The sequence below is a fragment of the Coffea arabica genome, chromosome 9c (assembly GCF_036785885.1).
Source record: "Coffea arabica cultivar ET-39 chromosome 9c, Coffea Arabica ET-39 HiFi, whole genome shotgun sequence".
In the NCBI taxonomy this organism is placed as follows: Eukaryota; Viridiplantae; Streptophyta; class Magnoliopsida; order Gentianales; family Rubiaceae; genus Coffea; species Coffea arabica.
Window position 1 is genome coordinate 37,532,103 of NC_092326.1, and position 19,536 is coordinate 37,551,638.

A 19,536-nucleotide genomic window follows, 5' to 3' on the forward strand; every position below is an offset into this window, starting at 1 on the left:
ACTTGTATTTGGATTTCAGTGAGGTCAACTTTACAAGTATATTTCCACTGTCTTGTTGTAACATTTTATTGGATAGATAGATATGATTCAACTCATAATAGGAGTTCATTTGAGCTTTTCATCAAGAAGAGCATTATTGATGCATATAATCTTTTAATTAATACCCTTTTAAATTAATAGAATTTGTATGATTTCAAGATTATTAATTTATCGAGGTTTTACTGCATATATTTTTCGAGCGCCGGCCGATCGAGTTTTTTTTTTTTTTTTTTTATAGGAATTTTTGAATAAAATCTGTTGACCAACAAAATCATCATTGAAAATTTGTTTTGTATCGAATGGTCAGGGGTACTATTGGATCGCACAAATGTTTGGACTATTTATCTCAATGAAGGCAAATGATTATTTTGTGTTGATTATTTAAGCCGCATTAGCAATGATGTACGGCTGCCTCGAGCAGCCTATCAAGCTTGCTTGTTTTACATGTGAACAAGAACAAATTTTGAGGGTAATAAGAAGAAGGGAGATTTTTATTTTTACTGTCAAATTTCTCGAATTTTATGTGAATTTCGAAAAATACTTTTCAAAATTCATGTGACAAAAGTAAAAATATTTTCAAATCGAGCGAAAGGGTACGGAGTTTAAAAAGAAACTGCAACTTTATTTGATAAACAAAAAAAAATTCCCAAAAAAGTTACACCCATTATCATCGTGTCATTTGTAATAACAATTTAAATTTTAAACTGCGAACTTTCACCCTTCACAAAAAAGGGTAAAGAGAGAGGGAAAGATGGAAAGACGTTCCCAAAATAAAATATGAATATTGGCTTTGTATTATTTACTTTTTTATTCCAATTTATACATTGTTTATTCACTATTGCTTTCAAAAATCACAAACAAAAATAACGTCGAATTCTTAGACTACATAAAAAACTATAAAACCAATAAAATCTGAATGAATATCATGCATTTTACACGTGTTCGTCTAAAAAGAATTTTTTACACTAATGTAGAAAAAACTAATTTATAACCTTAGAAATTTTTTTTTTTCATTTTGAATCAAATGGAATATTATAGTACGTGATGTATGTTAAAATATATCTTAAATTTAAAATGACAGAGCACGACTTTAGTGGACCTTTAGTAGTGGAGTAGTCCTATTGTCGTGCTCGCGAGTTTTCCGTTTTCTGCTCTCAGACAAACAACCCGCAAAAAGGCCGTAAAAAGCTTTAAAAAAAAAAAAAAAAACCGAAAAAACAAACAAAAAGAAATGAAAAGTCCTCCGTGGCCCCTTCTCTCTCTTCTTTACTTCAGCTCCCCCAAGTGGAAGAAGAACTTGAACAGCAGTTGTTGAAATGCTACTGAAAATTCCGAATTGGAGCTGAATTTCACTTCTCAGATCTGACACTTCCAGCTCTGATCATTAACTCCAATGCCCTCGGGGTAGAAGAAAACTTATATATCTAGTTCTCATTTTTCAGCGGTAACTTCTGCTGCCACTCCCCCTTTTCTGCTTCTACTTGAATTCTTTAATTGTAACTGTTGTAGGATATGTTGTTTTCTAGTTTGCTAATTGACTGGATTTTATGGTTCAGTTCAACTTGTGATACTGAAATTACGTTGAAAAATTTGAATGCAGTCACATTTTGTCTGTAGGAAGAACTTGTGGGGAAGAAAATTGTTGCCGATAAAAATTTTCCCTTTTTCCAATCGTCATTCCTTTAGGATTAAAGTTCAAACTGGGATGGATTAGAATTAGAAAGGATTTTTTGGGACTTGTGAATTGAGTATGGCTACATGTGATTGAATATATATATATTTTTTTGTTGGGGGGTGGGGGAGGAAGGAAGAATTTAATAGGTAAGTTGATGGTAAGGACCACAAAATTTGATGGACTATGCAAAATATTCAAGATGCTGTGAGATTTTATATGGCATTGAAAATCCCATGTTTTATTTGCACAGAAAAGGGGGTAAATAATTGGGTCTAAAACTTTGCATATGAGCGCAAAAAATGGCAAAGTCTAGGCAACACTATTCAGAAGAAGACGAACTGTCATCCTCGCCCACTTCTTTGAGGGCAAGGGAATTGGAAGGTCCATCGAGGTGGACAGAGTACTTGGGTCAAGATGTGGCCTTTAAAGCTTCTAGAGGGAACTCAAATGGGGTGCCTGAAGGATCGGTTCAGGGGCCGATTGGATTGAGTGCAAAGGGATTGAACTTGCAGTGGGTTTACCAGCTCACTCAAGTTGCTGAAGGTTTGATGGCCAAGATGTATAGGTTGAATCAGATTTTGGATTACCCTGATGTTGTTAGTCATGCATATTCAGAAGCATTTTGGAAGTCAGGCGTGTTCCCTAACCATCCGAAGATTTGTGTGCTGGTCGCCAAGAAGTTTCCTGAGCACCACAGCCGACTACAGCTTGAGCGAGTACGAGTTTGTCATTTTATTTTGCATACTGTAAAGGACTTGGTGTCTTATTATTGGTGATTGAGTGATGTTTGAATATTTACGTTAATGATGATGGGGACTTGGGCGTAGGTTGATAAGGCTGCTTTGGATGCTATGAATGATGGAGCTGAAGTTCATTTACAAAGTTTGGAACCATGGATTCAGGTAAAAGGACAGCTGTTTCACTTTGGTTGCTTTCAACCACTTATATGTGCACAAACACTGGCACATCATTTCAGTTATATATGTTCCGTCACCTTGATTAACTTATGAAGCATCTTTCATTCTTCACTGCACAAGAACAATTCTGTTGGTTTTTTTCAAAGTTGAACTAACACTCTCTGATATCTTTTTTCTATTTGACATGATTGCTTTAAACATGGATGTGTTATGTTCATTTTCTTACATATGCTAAGAATGTAGGATTTTAAATGAGGATAGTGAGATAGGTACTTTATTTTACTTTATAAGTGGGGGTATTTTTTAAGTCCTTGAGATTGATAATGAAGCAAGTTACTCCATAACCATATGGTAGCCCATGACACTACAGTGGCTACTTTTTCTTTTTGAGGTGCATGTCTAAGATTTTTCTTTTGGATGAAAGACATAGATTTTCTTAATTTTACGAATGAATTAATGACTAAAGTAAAATAAGCATGATTTTCCCAGTCAGAGAAGTGATCAACACTGAAAAGGAGGGAGCATGTTGGTAGAATTTTAAACTGTTGAGATTAAGTTTCTTTATGCGGAGAGAAGATAAAGTAAGTGATGCTATAGTTGGAAATGAACACATCATAAAGATGGTTAAAGTCGGGTAAATTAAGAAAATATAGATTAAGATGGTGTCAACACATTTGATATAGCCAGGAAGTGTAGCTAAAGGAGAAGTGGCATATTATTCATAGGTAAAAGAAGAGGCACCGTGCAAATCACCAAGTAATAGGAATAGATTAGATGATAATCGTCAAGTTACAAGGGAAAGATCTCTCATTACCTTACCCATTTCAGTTGGAAAGTATCCGCTTTAAGGATTATTCAAAAGTATTGATGCTTTCCCGAAAAGTTTTTATCTTCTTTGTTTCATTATTTCATTTTGTGATGTTTGAGGTGGAAGATGGAAGGAAATAGATTTGTTTTTCCCCTTTGCCATGTGTGTGTTATCTTGTTCTCAAATCTGCTCATGCAATTGCAAGATATTTCACATAAAGTTTGTGGTTTGAAAGTCAAAAAGACTTACTACCTAAATTTCTTCAGCTGCTTCATGACCTGATGGGATTTCGAGAACAAGCTTTACGGCTCATATTGGATCTCAGTAGTACAGTGATTACCCTATTGGTGAGTGATCATTCCATTGTCATAGTTTCCATGAGATTCTACAGGGGTGGCTTTTCAATTATTGTTGAAAATGGTGTTGTTTGTCGTCTTGGTACCTCCTTTAAAAATGTCTCTGTTAATCTTGCTTTTTATCTGTGATAATGGTCCTGCCATTACATATTATCATTTATTTTGCAGTCACTAAATTACCAAATTAAGAAAAAATTTTTTTACACATGATTATCCTAGTGAACAAATTGATGTTTGTTATAGTTATGACTGTTTCATTATTAAACCTTGAATATCTAATGGTTTGGTCACTTCTCATGCAGCCCCATCAGAACTTTCTTATATTGCACGCATTCATGGACCTATTTTGTTCATTTGTTCGTGTCAATCTCTTGTCTGAGAAGGTAAGTTTCACACTTCAAATATTCATTCTTGTTTTAACTATCTTTCCAGTTTAGATTTTAACTCGTATTGTAATTAATATGTCAATCATACAGTATATGTCCTTGCTATTTGTTACCAAATATGATGCCATTAACCTTGTTATTTGTTCTTTATTACAGATACCAAGAAAAATGATGCTGCAAACTTATAATCTTTTGCATGCAATGTCAAGAAATGACCGAGACTGTGATTTTTATCATCGGTGAGATTATAATATGCCGTTTTTGTCTTGTGAATAATTATGTTACTGATTTGACTATTTTTACGTTATTTATGGCTTAATGCATCTTTTGTTCTTTCATTCTTTATACTACATTTCTTCCGTCCATGGTTGATCATTATGGATTAATAACATTTCTTTTCTCCATGAAACATCAGTTTTTTTTCTGGGCATGGCTACTGCCTGCTTTGCTATACAATTGTTACTTAATATTGAACTTGCAATATTGAAATTGTTTATGTATTTGCTTACAAATTACTAATTTTATACTAATGCATATTTGAGTTATTGAGAATCCATTCTAAAAGGCAATAGTACTATCAGTTCAAATGGCTGACTGTGTTAATATTTAAAGATGATGGTAACAAAGTGAACTGAAACTAGCTAGTAACAATAATTAAGGGGACGAAGATTGGATAATACATGGAGTTGCACCTTCAGCAAAGAGGAAAATGATCAAAGTGAAGTATTGGGATACAACATTACAAAGCAATCAGACAATTAGTTATACAAATACCAATTAAAAGGCTTTATAAGATGAGAATATCGTTTACCTTGTATCTTGTATCCAATTAATGATGTCCTGTGGACCTTATAGCTCAAATCCACTCATTGATGTCAAATGAAGCCTGAAACATTGCACCCCAGTTTTGCAATTACGACAAAAAGAGGGTGAGGAAATAGGTGTCAATGTTATCTGATGTCAATTGGAAATTAAAAGAGGACACATTTTGGAGTTGGTGCATACTCTATTGGTGAAATTATTTTGGCCCTCACACGAGGATTTAAAGGGTAAGTTAAAGAATAACCACTCTCATGTTTAAAAAGTAACACATTTGGAATGGCTGATATGACTTCTACTTTTTCCCTAGCAATTGAGCTGCAGAAAAGAAAATTTATACTGCAGCTGAGTGTGCGTAGCCTCGTCAAGTACTGTCGCTAATGCTGAGTGAGTTTGCATGCATGCCAAATACTTATTGACCCCATATCATTTGGTGACATGGGGGGCTTAGTGTAAGAGGTCAGCAGTGGTGTCATTTAGACAATTTGAATTTAAGTGTTTTACATCATGGTTTACTTTGGTTAGTGTACCACTCTGATTAATCATAGTTATGTGTTCAGTAGCTAATGATAGCACAACGAGCAGCTAATGTAAATTCCACTGTAGATGTATGGGCCCTAGTGCTTCTATTTCATTTTTTTAAATACTTTTATCAAATCAAATAATCAAGAAAAAGTATATTATCCAATAGGCTAAAGCATGTGTATGGTAAGATTAGCTATTCGTAAGATAAACAATGTGTTTCTAGTACTGATTCAGAATGCATGGAGTGCCATTGCTTGTAAATTGTTATTTACCAATGTCATATGCTATGAAAGTTGAGCTTGTGATTATAATTGCATAATTTATCTATTCCATTTACACTATCAAGAATTATTGACAGCTGATTTTCCTTTGTACTGAATGACAGGTTGCTTCAATTTGTGGACTCTTATGATCCGCCATTGAAGGGATTACATGAAGACCTGAATTTTGTGAGCCCTCGAATTGGAGAGGTCATATTCTTATTATCTCTAGCTCTTACTGATAAATGGTGTTATACTGAACTTCTCTTTCTCAGTTTATTGCAGCTGCATGATTTCTTCAAAAAGTTTTGCCCTATTTAGACTCCCCCACACTTTTATATCATGAAAAATCTTTTGTTCTACCATTCTATACTTTTTGTCTTGTCTGGTCAAACTCGTGCATTTGAAGTATGTAGTGTGAAATTTGAGAAAGGTGGGAAGCACGCAATTTTGCTTCTGCAACCTGCCAACCAACTTGTCACCAAATGTTTATCTGCTTAATGAAAACAGTGATTCTTTGTCAACATCGTATGACAAGGCGAATTATGTTGTGTATGCGGATGCTTTGACAATACTTGTGTTTAGTCAGCCTATTGGGTGGCTACAAGGACTTTGTATTCCCCTTAACACAAAATTTCAGTATAAAATTGGTTTAGTTCCAGCCTCTAGCTGCTGGAACATTGTGTTGGGCAAATTTTATCTTTGCTATAATAGTTTGTATCATTCAAAGTACCTGAAAATTTCTGCCAGTTCCAGAATTTGGCTCAACTTTGGCCGTCTTGGCTAAGTTGTGGGATCTTTGGGAAAATTTTAGCTGATCATTTATTTATTCCTTTAAGGTGAATTTTATTGATTCTCTACCTTTCTCATCCTCTTTACAACTTTTGTACAGTGTTGGTTTTTTGCTTTTTAGATGTTTCTACTATAGTGGGAGACTAGAAATTTTGCACTTAGAACCCTGTTTACTGTATTTTTCTATTTACAAAGAAGGATCTCTGTTTGCCATTTAAGTTTGTGTTTTATTGGGACTAAAAGTGAATATGTGATTTTAGTAAATCTGCTTGCTGTGCATTATATGGAACTTTTTAACATGATTCAAAAAGCCCCAAATTAACTACTCTTGTTTCTCACTGTAACTGTAGATTTTGCTACTATGCCTGTATTAGAATTTTGTATTCCTGTATTACAAAATCTGCTTGATCTTCGTAAATTTGGATTACTGGTTACTCTGACATTTTGTTCAATTTTTACCATTATTCTTGCCAGGTTCTAGAGGCCATTGGTCCCATAATATTTTTATCTATGGATACAAGGAAGCTGAGGAATGAGGGTTTTCTCAGTCCATTTCACCCTCGATATCCTGACATACTCACCAACTCTGCACATCCCATGGTAATGACTGTTAATTCATTTACTTTGGGTATTATCAGTAATTTCATGTTGCTTTTTCTCACTCTCTGGCTGTAATTAGAATTTTCTATTGTTATCTATAGAGGGCTCAAGACTTGGCAAATGTTACTGCTTATCGAGAATGGGTTCTGTTTGGTTATCTTGTTTGTCCTGATGAGCTTCTCCGAGTAACCAGCATAGACATTGCGCTGGTATATTCCAAGCACTGCCATGTTCTCTCTCCTTTTTGTTGGTAATGAGTCAAAAGATTTTCTGAAGTATTTGCTTGGTAACATTTCCGTAGTTAGGATGTTGTTTCCATAGTTATGTGGCATAGTTTTAACTTATGAAACCATAACACATTACATGTGTGCATAAATGGATTTGAATGTCTGGGACATCATATGCAGACCATATTTGTGCAGAAGAACAAAATAGAGGAGGGTACACTAACGAGAAGTGTGATGCGAAAAGGCAAAAGCTTGATAAAATGCAATTTGATTGTTGGATATTCTTTCTTCCTTTGATCAAGAACTTTTTGGTTTAGACACTGTCCAAAATCTTGTCCCTTGCCTTCAATTTTCATCTTCTTTTTGGAGGTTCTATTTGAAAATGCGCCTCAGGAACTTCAGAATCAAGACCTTTATGATCTGATAGTGCAAAGTTACTCTTTGAGAGGAAATAGATCTCATAATAACGGTTGACCATCTTCATAGATATTAAGGTTTATTACTTGAGTTTGCATTAATTACTGGTCTTGAACTTTCTGAATATTATTTTGCTGATATTGCTAATATTTCGATTTTGCTATCTGTGTTCTGAGGTATCTTTCAGGTTGTGCTGAAGGAAAACCTGGTTCTTACTTTATTTAGGGATGAGGTCAGTTCCGTCCATAATTGGTATTACAATTGAAAATATTATTTGATGGAGGCTAATATCTGCCTGTCTATTAAATGTTCAGTATATATTGTTGCATGAGGATTATCAGTTGTATGTTTTACCACGGATATTGGAATCCAAGAAGATGGCTAAGTCTGGACGGACGAGACAGAAAGAGGCAGATCTGGAGTATAGTGTTGCAAAGCAGGTTGAGAAAATGATAAGGTACTTACCTCAGAAATGGAATTTAATTTTCTAAATGTTTTTCCTGTTGCCTATTTTTCAAGTAACAGGATTCTAAAATGGGCATATAGTCTGCAATTGGCAAATTATATATGACTAGGAAATGAATTCATATACAGGAACACAATTGAAGGGGGCCGCAGCTAAACTTTTCCAAATTCTAGATGCTACGAAACCCCAAGTTTCTTACTTCTTTGGATATGGGAAAGACATTATCCTTAATGAAACTTCAGAACCCTTGCACTGATTGACTGCACTAAATCGATAAATTTGATAGTCATAATTAGTTTGTGTTTAGAGTCAATATTTCCATCAATTAAATGTATGTAATTGTGAAATTAAAAAGATGTTTAAAAGTTGGGACAGATATGCATTGCATCTTGGTGGTTATAGGGCACACTGAAAATAAACTTTAATGGTTATGTAGCACCTCAGCTGTTAAAATTAACTTGGTTGTTTGATTGCCATAGTGAGGTACATGAGCAAGCGATATTTTCCTGTGATGTTATACACCATGAGCGAAGAATACTATTGAAGCAAGAGATTGGAAGAATGGTTCTTTTTTTCACAGATCAACCAAGCTTGTTAGCTCCTAATATTCAGGTACTTTAAGTATCAAGATTTTGCTTCCAGCGTTTCTGAAAATTGTTAGGCCTTTATTGAATGCTTATACAAAATTATGGACGTTAGAAGCTTCCAGTATTTTAGTAAATTTTCTCAAAAGTCGGAAAAAATTGCCTAGAATAAGACATCATGATTGTCAGAGTAAAGATGAAGAAAAGCGTTGCTTGTTTGTTGGAGAAGAATATTGTTCAAATAGGTTAGTTGGAGAAACAAAGATGAATTGTGTGCCTTTGCTTGCTAATCAACTACTTCTGATTGTGTATAAGCTGAGCTTAGAAGTTTATGCCCAACAGGGTATTGAATCATTCTTTACCTTGACTTTTGACGGGAATGATTGCTATCATGGAGCCTGGAAGTACAAAGTCATTAGAAGAGTGTGGTGTAGGAATTTTAGAGCCTTTTTGTCTTGACTTTCTCTAAGAAGAAAAATAAACAGATAAAGTATGATTTTGGGGTGCTCTTTTTCTATAAAGAACATTATAGTAGGTCAACAGGATGGCAGTTTCTAATTTGGTAGAATAAAATCAGTGAACAAAAACAGAAAGCAAATCAATTTTTTTTTTCAATAAGCATACTTATCCAGTAGTTGAAAGAAAGTTCTCTGTTTTCCTTCAAACAACATGGTAATATGGCACCCATTTGGAGCTGTGCAATGCTAAAATTGCTTACTTGATTCTTTTTCTTTTTTTTTTTTCATCCCCATTTAATCCTAACCTAAATTTATGATGCACATATGTTATGGCTAATTACCTTAAATACCTTTATTCACTTATACTATGCAACAGCACCACTTTTTTTTTTTTTTTTTTTAACTTAAAGATCCTATTTTAACTAATCAATATGCAATGCGATGAAGGCAAGTGGAAAGTATCTGCCTGTATTATGAGAAAGTTGGAATCCTCTGCGATACAAGTTACATTGCAAATTGTTATAACATCCACATGCAGAAGGAGATGCAAATGGAATCTTTGTGTCTTTTAGAGTAACATCTATTCATTCTAGAAAAGTAGGACATTTATTTGCAAATGCAGGTGTGTATATTAGTATGTCACAATATCAAGGCACTGTCAAATGCACTACCTAATTTATACTAATACCTGGAATTTGGTTTTAACTTGTACATTATGTTTTAGTCAATCATCCATGCTGCATACCTGTCTACTGACTGACTCTGGCTTATGCTAGCATAGAGACTCTACTGGAATTTTATATGCTTGTCTTCTACTGCTGTGTCATCCTTAAGTCATTGGTTACTATTAACATTTGCTGATTACTGTAGATGGTATTCTCTGCATTGGCCTTCGCTCAAAGTGAGGTGTTATGCTATTTCCAACATGTTGGAGTAGCATCACCAAGATCAAAAGCTGGTCGAATGGTGCCAGTAGAAATTGTAAGAAATGCTTTTGCATGCAATTAACTTGTCTGTTAGCATTACAGGTTTACAATGTAATCTCTGATACTTGTTATTAACTTGCTTGTTTGAAGGGCTTACTCTGGACTACTGTTTTGTTGATGTGACAGGATCCAAATGATCCAACTATTGGGTTCTTATTAGATGGAATGGACCGCCTTTGTTGTCTAGTTCGCAAATATATTGCAGGTTAGATTGACTCATAATCAGATCAGTTTCATATCGACATGTAGTTCAACAAAATGTTTTTAGGTAGTTGCTCCACTGCGCCACCCCATTATATTTTGGGGAAAATTTTCAACAGGGGTGGTGGAACTTATTCCAATTTTCAAAGAGGGTGGAGATTTTGCATTGTATCTTATATGGTCAATTTTACACACTTTTGTGGTGAATGTAAAACCTCCAAATGCTTTTACCCTTGCCTAGTGGTCTGTGCATTTGGCTGCAGTTGTTTACCAATTGAGATATAGCTAGTTCGAGGATACTAGTGCTTCATAAGTTATATGTAGTATATCAAACTCATCACTTGCACAAGCTCACAATGAACAGGGGGTCATCATTCTCATATATTTTGAAAACCTAATTTTGTTACTAGTGAGCTGTGTCTACTCTTGTTTCTTATAAAATAGGGAAGATTGGTATTACTTTTGCCACTTCATAAAACCCTGTAGTCTTTATGCACAGCTTTAATAGAGATTACGAATCTCACTCCTGTGGTGCTGATGCTAGGACCATGTCTTTACCTTTTTTTTTTTGGGATCGATCAACTTTTATACCAAAAAGAAGATTTAATCGTTCTGTGAGCCCCATGTTTCACTTTCTGACACCTATTTAAGGGGGAAGGTTTGTGAGAATTAACTCCTCTAGTTCTATGCATATTATCTTGGTTTATATTCTTTTTGCATATATTCAAGAGTCAAATGTAGCACAATATCTTTTATAATCATGCAAATAATTAGGCAGATGTTTTTATTCTATTTGTCTTGATGACTGAACCGTTAATCCTTGTCACTATTTGCAGCTATTAGAGGCTATGCCTTGTCATACCTGTCATCATGTGCTGGTAGAATTCGTTTTCTTCTGGGAACACCTGGAATGGTAGCACTTGACCTCGATGCAACCTTGAAAGGACTCTTCCAGAAGATTGTTCAGCACCTTGAAAACATACCGAAGCCACAGGGTGAAAATATATCTGCCATCACTTGTGATTTATCTGTAAGGACCTTTTGATATGCTCCTTGTTTCAATTAGATATTATCAATTGTGGCATCTGATTCATAATGTTCCTGCTGGAGCGGCCAGCATGCGTCTTTGATAAGATTGTAAACAGATAGGTCCTTATCCATTGGAGTGTTTCGCAAGAGTTGAATTAAAGCTGTGCTTCTGTATCCCTATATCCCTATCTCTAATATGTAGTGAAAGCATTATTCTTGTGTTGTTTGGCTATCTTATGCATACCAACATCTCAGTACTCATGGATATGAAATTAGCACTATGGTCATGACTCATGAATTAGTACGAGATTTTTTGTCATATGATTGTTCTTCTGCTGATGTAGTTCTTAGATGTGAAGTGATATATGCAGTGGTTCTTAGTATAAGGCTTATCTGCTTCAGAAGATGTCTAGGTTTTTTGAGAGTATGGGTTTTCTCTGTTTCATGTAGCATGTGGATTTTAAGATTCATGACTTTTCTTGAGCAATGATCTGGGTGAAGAGATATTTACATTGTGTTTTTCAACATCACAATAAGCAGGCCTTTTCCTGAGACACTCTTAATGATTAAATGACATCTTTATTTTCACGTGTTCTTGTTTTTACTGTTTTAGGGATTGCAGTTTGTGTTACTGTCAATCTGTCTTGTCTTAAAAACAGTGTTTTGTTGTGTATCAGGAATTGCGGAAGGATTGGTTATCAATATTGATGATTGTTACTTCTGCTCGGTCATCTATTAACATTAGACATTTGGAAAAAGCTACTGTATCCACTGGAAAGGAGGGATTACTGTCAGAAGGAAATGCTGCTTATAATTGGTCTAGGTACCTGCCGTTAGCATAATTACCTATTGTTTATTAGTTTTTTTGCTCTTATGCATGCTTATTCTCAACAATGTATAGATTTTGTTTTTCAAAACAGAATATTTCGTGTTTTATTTATTTATTTTTTCCATTGATACCCGAATGCCTATCATCTTAATGATTGTGTTGAAATTACCGCCTTATTGTATTCAAGTGACAATAGTTTACTTAAACTCTGAGTCGCTTTAGTAATTATCGTCTTTTCACCGCAATCTTGGTTCAATAAAGAATTCGGATTACTTGGTTATGCAAGAAGTTCGTTTTGTTCTGATAACTTGGTGCAAGATTTGTATTTAATGAAAATCATTTTTGTCAAGGCAGATGTGTTGATGAACTTGAATCTCAGTTGTCAAAACATGGGAGTCTGAAGAAACTATATTTTTATCACCAGCACCTAACAACGGTAAGTTGTGACTGTTCCTGTACCAGTTGTGCCATCTCTCTCTCTCTCTCTCTTTCTCTCTCTCTCTGGAATGACACAATTGTCCTCAATATGTTTCTTATTACTGGTATTAAACATGCAGAATTCCTTCCTTACTTGAAGTGTGATGCAGGTTTTCCGGAACACCATGTTTGGGCCCGAGGGGCGTCCACAACATTGCTGCGCATGGCTTGGTGTTGCCAGCAGCTTCCCAGAATGTGCTTCTCCAATTGTTTCTGAAGAGGTAGTTAATTACTAATTCAACTGTATAGATGCATCCGCACATTTGCACTTGTCATAAACTGCTTGCTCGAGCATGGGTGGTCTCCTTATCACTCCTACTGTGGTTCTGTGCCTATAATAATGTTATTGACATTAAGTGATAATTGCTTTGTCTTCATTAGCCCAAAAACTGCAATCTGTAAAAAGACAAATAAGCAGTAACTACTAGGGAACCAAATAAGTTTGATTATTTTTATCCTTCTACCTTACTCTATTCATCACTTTAACTCCGATCAAGATTTTTCATCTAGAATTCTTGGTACTTCTTGTATTTTCTTTCTTCATATATTCATAGATAGCACACCAGGGAAGTTTGTTAATGTCTAAATGTTCAACTTTCACTTGGTTGCACTCTTCTTCTTTTGCTTATCCAAATTATTAGCCAAAGTAGTGTTGCTCAAAGTTTCAATTTGGCCTTTGGAAATGATCTTTAGGCTAATCTTTGCTTATCAATCTTCTATAATTTGGGGAAGTATGATAACTATTCTCATTAAAAACATCTATTTGTTGTCAATTCCTATTATCTACTGAATTTGGGAATCCAGACATCTATTCACTGAGTCACATTGACCTGCCCTAACATTATAATTTTTTGATAGCAACTGCAAATCCACTCACCATGAACCACAAGCCAATGAAGGAAGTCCTTACAATTGCATTAGCTAACGTCTGGCTTGCTTAGGAAGTTAACTTGTTTAGACCTTATATAAATCAATAGTAAGTGAGCACATGAGAGGAAACTTCAGTCTTCTGTGACTGAAATTTGTAGTTTACAGTAGCAGTTGAACTTGTTAACCTGGTGCTAGAAGATGTTGCTAAATTGAATGAACATTTTTGGAAGAACAGTTGCATATTTTATGCATAAAAACTTGTCCTGGTTATAATCTCCCTGCATTTCTCCAGTCCTTTTCTCGCTGTATTGTTTTGACCTTATTGAAATTGAGATACAGTTGCTATGTCGCATGTGCATCTCCTTTTGTGCTTGCCATAGTTATGTTTATGAACCCAGTTTTCTTGCCTTTTGTGATGTGACAAAACATTACTCAATGACATACTTGCTATTATGCTTGACTTTTTACAGCCCATTTTCTGTTCTCCATATATATATATTAGTGGGAGAATGCTTAGTTGCACTGAAGTTTCTGCCATATGCCAAACCTACATCAATGAAGCATTTATCTACTACTTTGCATCTTGTCCATCAGTTTAAATTAACCATAAGCCAAAAAAACGAGCTTATTCATTGATACAGGTAACAAAAATTGGTCGTGATGCAGTTCTGTATGTTGAATCCCTTATTGAATCCATCATGGGAGGACTAGAGGGGTTAATCAACATTCTTGACTCTGAAGGAGGATTTGGATCTCTAGAAATGCAGGTTGTTATTCTTTCTCGGTTTTAATTGCTTCTTGGGAAATAAAAGGTCCTTTTGCGCTGAAGGCTAAATTTATTGAAAATTTCAGCTTCTTCCAGAGCAGGCAGCAAATCTCATGAATTTGACATCCAGACTTTCCAGTCAATCATTTAAGTCTCCAAAACCTGTTTCTGGTTTTCATTTTCCTGGCTTTGAGAGCTACCCTGCCAACAGTGAATCTATAAAAATGTATGGCATTATGGTTTAATATGCAACTTATCCTTTCTCATGTAAAGGAGTCTTAGTTTTATGAAAATATTAGTTTGTTTAACTTTATTTTACTGACAGGCTAGAAGCAGCAATGCAGAGGTTAACAAATCTTTGCTCAGTCTTAAATGACATGGAGCCTATCTGTGTTCTAAACCATGTCTTTGTTCTGAGGGAGGTATGTCATTCACACTCTCTGCTTTGCTCATAGAAAAGTTGCTTGCAGCTGCAATAACATGTCTGATGAAAACATCATTTTCCTTTTTATTATACTCTCTAAAATACCAAGTATTCTGGTTTGTGGTCATTTGAATAGCTTACCCTGTAGGTCATGATAATTATTGCCTAAAATTGCGTACTTATTAATCCTGCGAAAGTTTTTGAATGAGTAACTATTTCTAGTTTCAAAATTAGTTGCACCTTTCACAGATTGACCCTGGAAACCATACCAATGACCCCCCCCCCTTCTCTCATGCTCTCACAAAGGGAAAAGACAATTATGGAATAAACTGACCATTAATCATCAGAAAAGAGAAAGCAATGAGGTTGAAAAACCATCAGGAAAATAAATATGTACTGTGGCCAGTAAAATACCCTGAACATTTGATGGCAGTGTAGATATTCACAGGTAAAAAAGAAAGAGAAAAAAAAAACAAAAGGAAAGAAATTCCAAATGGGGTTAGTTGATTCAGAATGCAATGGTACTAAGACAGATTGGAAGAGTAATTTGAAATGTAGCATTTTGGTTTTTGTCTTGGTATCATTTCGTTGAATATTGCATTAACTGTAAGCCTGATATTTTTAGTTATCAATAATCAATGTTGTTAGGTCACTAATGAAATACATCCAAAAGCCTGTTCTTCTAGTCAGAAGGGATACTAAAGAATTATGGCCACAAAGAACGAGGAAAAGACAAGGTCAATAATATTCAAAATATTTATTGCAAATTGCAGTATCACTATGATGATGAGTGTGCATTGTCATAATTTCCACACATACAACGAGAGAGAGGGAGGCTAAGAGTGTATCTCCGCGTCTGTTTGCGTGTTACTTGATTTGATTTTGCATTTTCCACCACACAATGCATCTTCCTTTCTCTCACACAGATATCCAAGGTCATCTTTTAATAGTACATCTTATTGCCAAGGATAATCTTCAGAAAACTGTATTAAACAGAAAGACCATTTTGTGGTGCCCATTTTGAAATTTGTTATGAAACAGAAATAGGCATTTCATTTTTGGTGTCTAGGTTGTTTTAGTTACCAGTTTGAAATTTGACTTATTTAAATTTGTGTTGGTAGGCCAATTCCACATTCTTCTTCAGATGAGAATATTGACAGTTTTCTGCCCCTTGCATAAGAACTTTCTTTTGCAGGGTTCTGTCTGATACGTCCTGTAATTTTGTTGCAGTACATGCGAGAGTGCATCCTTGGGAACTTCAAAAGAAGATTATTTGCTGTGCTGAAAACTGACAATGATCTTCAACGGCCTTCTGTTCTAGAATCACTTATCCACCGACATACAGCTATAATCCATTTGGCAGAGCAACATGTTAGCATGGACCTTACACTTGGAATTCGAGAAATTATACTTTCTGAAACCTTTTCTGGCCCAGTTTCCTCCTTGCACTTGTTTGAAAAGCCTGCAGAGCAGCATACTGGATCTGCTGTTGAATCTGTGTGTAACTGGTACATAGAAAATATTGTCAAGGATGTATCTGGTGCTGGTATCCTATTTGCACCATTGCATGGGTGCTTCAAAAGCACAAGGCCTGTTGGGGGATATTTTGCTGAGTCAGTTACTGATCTTAGGGAATTGAAAGCGTTCATTCGTATTTTTGGTGGCTATGGAGTTGACCGACTGGATCAAATGATAAAAGAGCATACAGCTGCCCTTCTAAATTGTATTGACACATCATTGCGAGCAAACCGTGAGAATCTGGAGGCAGTTGCTGGAAGCATGCATTCTGGAGACAGGATGGAGAGAGAAGCAAATATTAAGCAAATTGACATGGACACCATGATTGGGTTCTGTATCCAAGCTGGGCAAGCAATCGCGTTTGATGGCCTTTTGGCAGAAGCTGCTGGTGCCGTGCTTGAAGAAGGTGCACCATTGATACATTCATTACTAGCTGGAGTTTCTAAGCATTTACCTGATGATATACCTGAGAAGAAGGAGATCAGAAGGATGAGAAGAGTGGCAAACTCCATTAATGTATTCCCTGACCATGACTCCGAGTGGATCAGATCCATACTTGAAGAGGTTGGGGGTGCAAGTGATGGCTCATGGAATTTGTTGCCATACTTATTTGCCACATTTATGACATCTAATATCTGGAACACTACTGCTTTCAATGTTGATACTGGAGGCTTCAACAATAATATGCACTGCTTGGCAAGGTAAACATTTTCCCTCTTTATCGAGTCTAATACTGTGTGTTTCAGAAAACGAAATAAGGTGTCAAGTTCTGCTTCTTGAAAATTTTGCATGTGAAAGCAAGCAGGAGAATTTGACTCCTGATATTGTCTGACATAGCAGCAGCAGTGGTTTTCTAAAAGATGTTAATAAGTATGTGCCGATGATTTATTTGCTGCAATAGTTGTTTAATGATGCGGTTCCCTACTACCTCTTGTTGTGTTGAAGAACTGAAGTATCTACAGATATTTCAGACTATAGTTTGAGCTAACATTCATTTGGAATCTAGAGAAAATGATCTGTGAACATGGATTAGTTGTTTGTGTACGAACAATTGCTGCTTCTGGTAATCTAGAAAAACAGGTCAAGAACTCTTTTGTTTGCTACATTCACAAACTTGTAGAGTTTATTTTCTACAAACCAGCATATTCGTGCTTTTGGTATGGTATGATATAGAAAATCTGCTCACAAAAAAAATAAAAAATAAAAAAAGATGCATTCCCCTATGGTTCCTGTAGTTTACTTGACAAACAATTTCGTTTATTGTGCACGTTGGTTACTTAACCAGCATTGGTCAATGATTAAATGCTATAAATCCTTGTAACATTGCCGCCCATGTGTATGTGGAACTGGAATGAATGTGTCAATACTTCTACTTTCTGGTTTCTGAGTTCAAGATTCTTTGACTCGAAAGGCTTTCTTGGCAGGTGTATCTGTGCAGTAATAGCAGGAAGTGAATTTGTGAGACTTGAGAGGGAATATCAACAGAAGCAGTCTTTTTCCAATGGCCATGTTGACCAGACACTGAATTCTGAGAATCAAAATCGGTTATCAGCAGAGACCAATATAAAGACCACAATGCAGCTCTTTGTGAAATTTTCTGCTGGAATAGTTCTTGACTCTTGGATGGAAAACAATAGGTAAGTTTTTCCTGGTAAATTGAAAACTAGCCTGAAATATCTAGTAAAGGTAGAGAACTACAAATAGCTGATCTGAAAGTCAATGCCTGGGAATGTTTTAGCATTATTGGTTCAGGGTAAGGGGAGCTATAGTAGTCAATTGATGCTAGTTCTTTACTAGATCTACTTGGGCAATTGAAATTAGGAACATAGCCTGTCTTGTGTACAATCTGTATTTTTCAAGTGCTTCAAATTGTCTTTTTAGCATATTATTAAAATCGGCAATTGCAATTTACAGATGCTTTTAAGGTGGTTCATCTATCCCACACCAAGTATTAGAGGAGAACAAATGATGTTGGTCTTGATAATTGCTAAACGAAAATTATGAATCATGATTTGGATACTGTCCGAATGATGAACTTGTTGGTTAATAGGCTTTAAAATGGGGTTATATATTATAGGTATAATGTCTACAAGCCTAGCTCGCCTAACTTCTCTGGCAAGATAGACGTCTTTAGTGTACTAGAATTGCAAAGCTTGTGTGTCATACTGATTTATTTAGATTGGCTATTACACAACCATGGGCGTATCTGGAGAAAGTACCAATCTACGCTCTCTTTATATGATTTTGCTGCTAATATATGATTTTAACATGCAAGATGCCTTTAAATCAGTTCATTTGCTTTCTGCATAGATCTGATCTCGTTGCAAAGCTGATCTTCCTGGACCAATTTTGTGAAATGGCAACATACCTGCCAAGAAGCTCACTGGAATCCCACATCCCGTATCCCATTCTTCGTTCAATCTACAGCCAGTACTATGCAAATTCTCCTTCTATACCGCTGGCATTACTAAGTGTATCTCCCCGCCATTCTCCTGCTACATTAGCACATGCATCTCCAGTGGTGAGGCCACGTGGTGATTCAACTCCTCAGTTCAGTGTTCATGATTCAGGGTATTATAAGGCATCCACAACCCCTAGTCGTGATCAACACTATGATACTGGCAATACAAGTGTAAGAAGCGTGGATAAGCCACATCGGAATGTTCGGCGCTCTGGGCCATTGGATTATAGTTCTAGTCGCAAAGTGAAATATGTTGAAGGGTCGACCTCAGGGAGCACAGGTCCTAGTCCATTGCCAAGGTTTGCTGTGTCAAGGTCTGGTCCCATGTCATACAAATAGAAACATGAACCTGATCATAGGAAGTTTTGTATATCTGCTGCTGTTAGTTGGCACTTGTTTCAGGGCGTAAGAGTTACTCATGTAGCTTACACCAATTTTGGGAATGCTTATATATGTAGTTGAGATTCTTTCCTCTATGAATCAATTTCTTGTAAGCTTTGCATAATTGCTTCAGTTTCCTAGATAAAATACTTGTTGCCTCGTGTAAAAATGAAAGTAAGTTACTTTTCTTCTCAGGGGCATGTATGCTGTCATAAATAGGGATGGCAATGGATAGAGTAAAACTTGGTACTCACAATATCCAATC

General features: G+C 35.7%; 1 protein-coding gene across 1 annotated transcript; it reads left to right on the forward strand.

Moving 5' to 3' along the window:
- Positions 1-1,256: 1,256 nt before the first annotated feature.
- On the forward strand, positions 1,257-19,395 carry LOC113708065 (protein NAP1-like). The gene is made up of 24 exons (XM_027230519.2): positions 1,257-1,483; positions 1,965-2,430; positions 2,542-2,616; positions 3,706-3,786; positions 4,098-4,178; positions 4,338-4,420; positions 5,911-5,995; positions 7,052-7,177; positions 7,279-7,386; positions 8,009-8,053; positions 8,136-8,278; positions 8,767-8,899; positions 10,200-10,310; positions 10,442-10,520; positions 11,353-11,546; positions 12,223-12,368; positions 12,729-12,810; positions 12,962-13,072; positions 14,363-14,488; positions 14,574-14,713; positions 14,813-14,909; positions 16,142-17,130; positions 17,854-18,066; positions 18,740-19,395. The coding sequence occupies exons 2-24, from the start codon at positions 2,014-2,016 to the stop codon at positions 19,227-19,229; spliced, it is 4,155 nt and encodes a 1,384-aa protein (XP_027086320.2). The 5' UTR covers positions 1,257-1,483; positions 1,965-2,013; the 3' UTR covers positions 19,230-19,395.
- The last annotated feature ends 141 nt before the right edge of the window (positions 19,396-19,536 follow it).

Excerpts from the sequence above, each read along its gene's own strand:
- LOC113708065 (XM_027230519.2), top strand. The coding sequence starts at position 2,014 with ATGGCAAAGTCTAGGCAACACTATTCAGAAGAAGACGAACTGTCATCC. Across the intron at positions 8,900-10,199 it reads TGTTAGCTCCTAATATTCAG|ATGGTATTCTCTGCATTGGC; the intron begins GTACTTTAAGTA and ends TGATTACTGTAG. Across the intron at positions 11,547-12,222 it reads CCATCACTTGTGATTTATCT|GAATTGCGGAAGGATTGGTT; the intron begins GTAAGGACCTTT and ends GTTGTGTATCAG.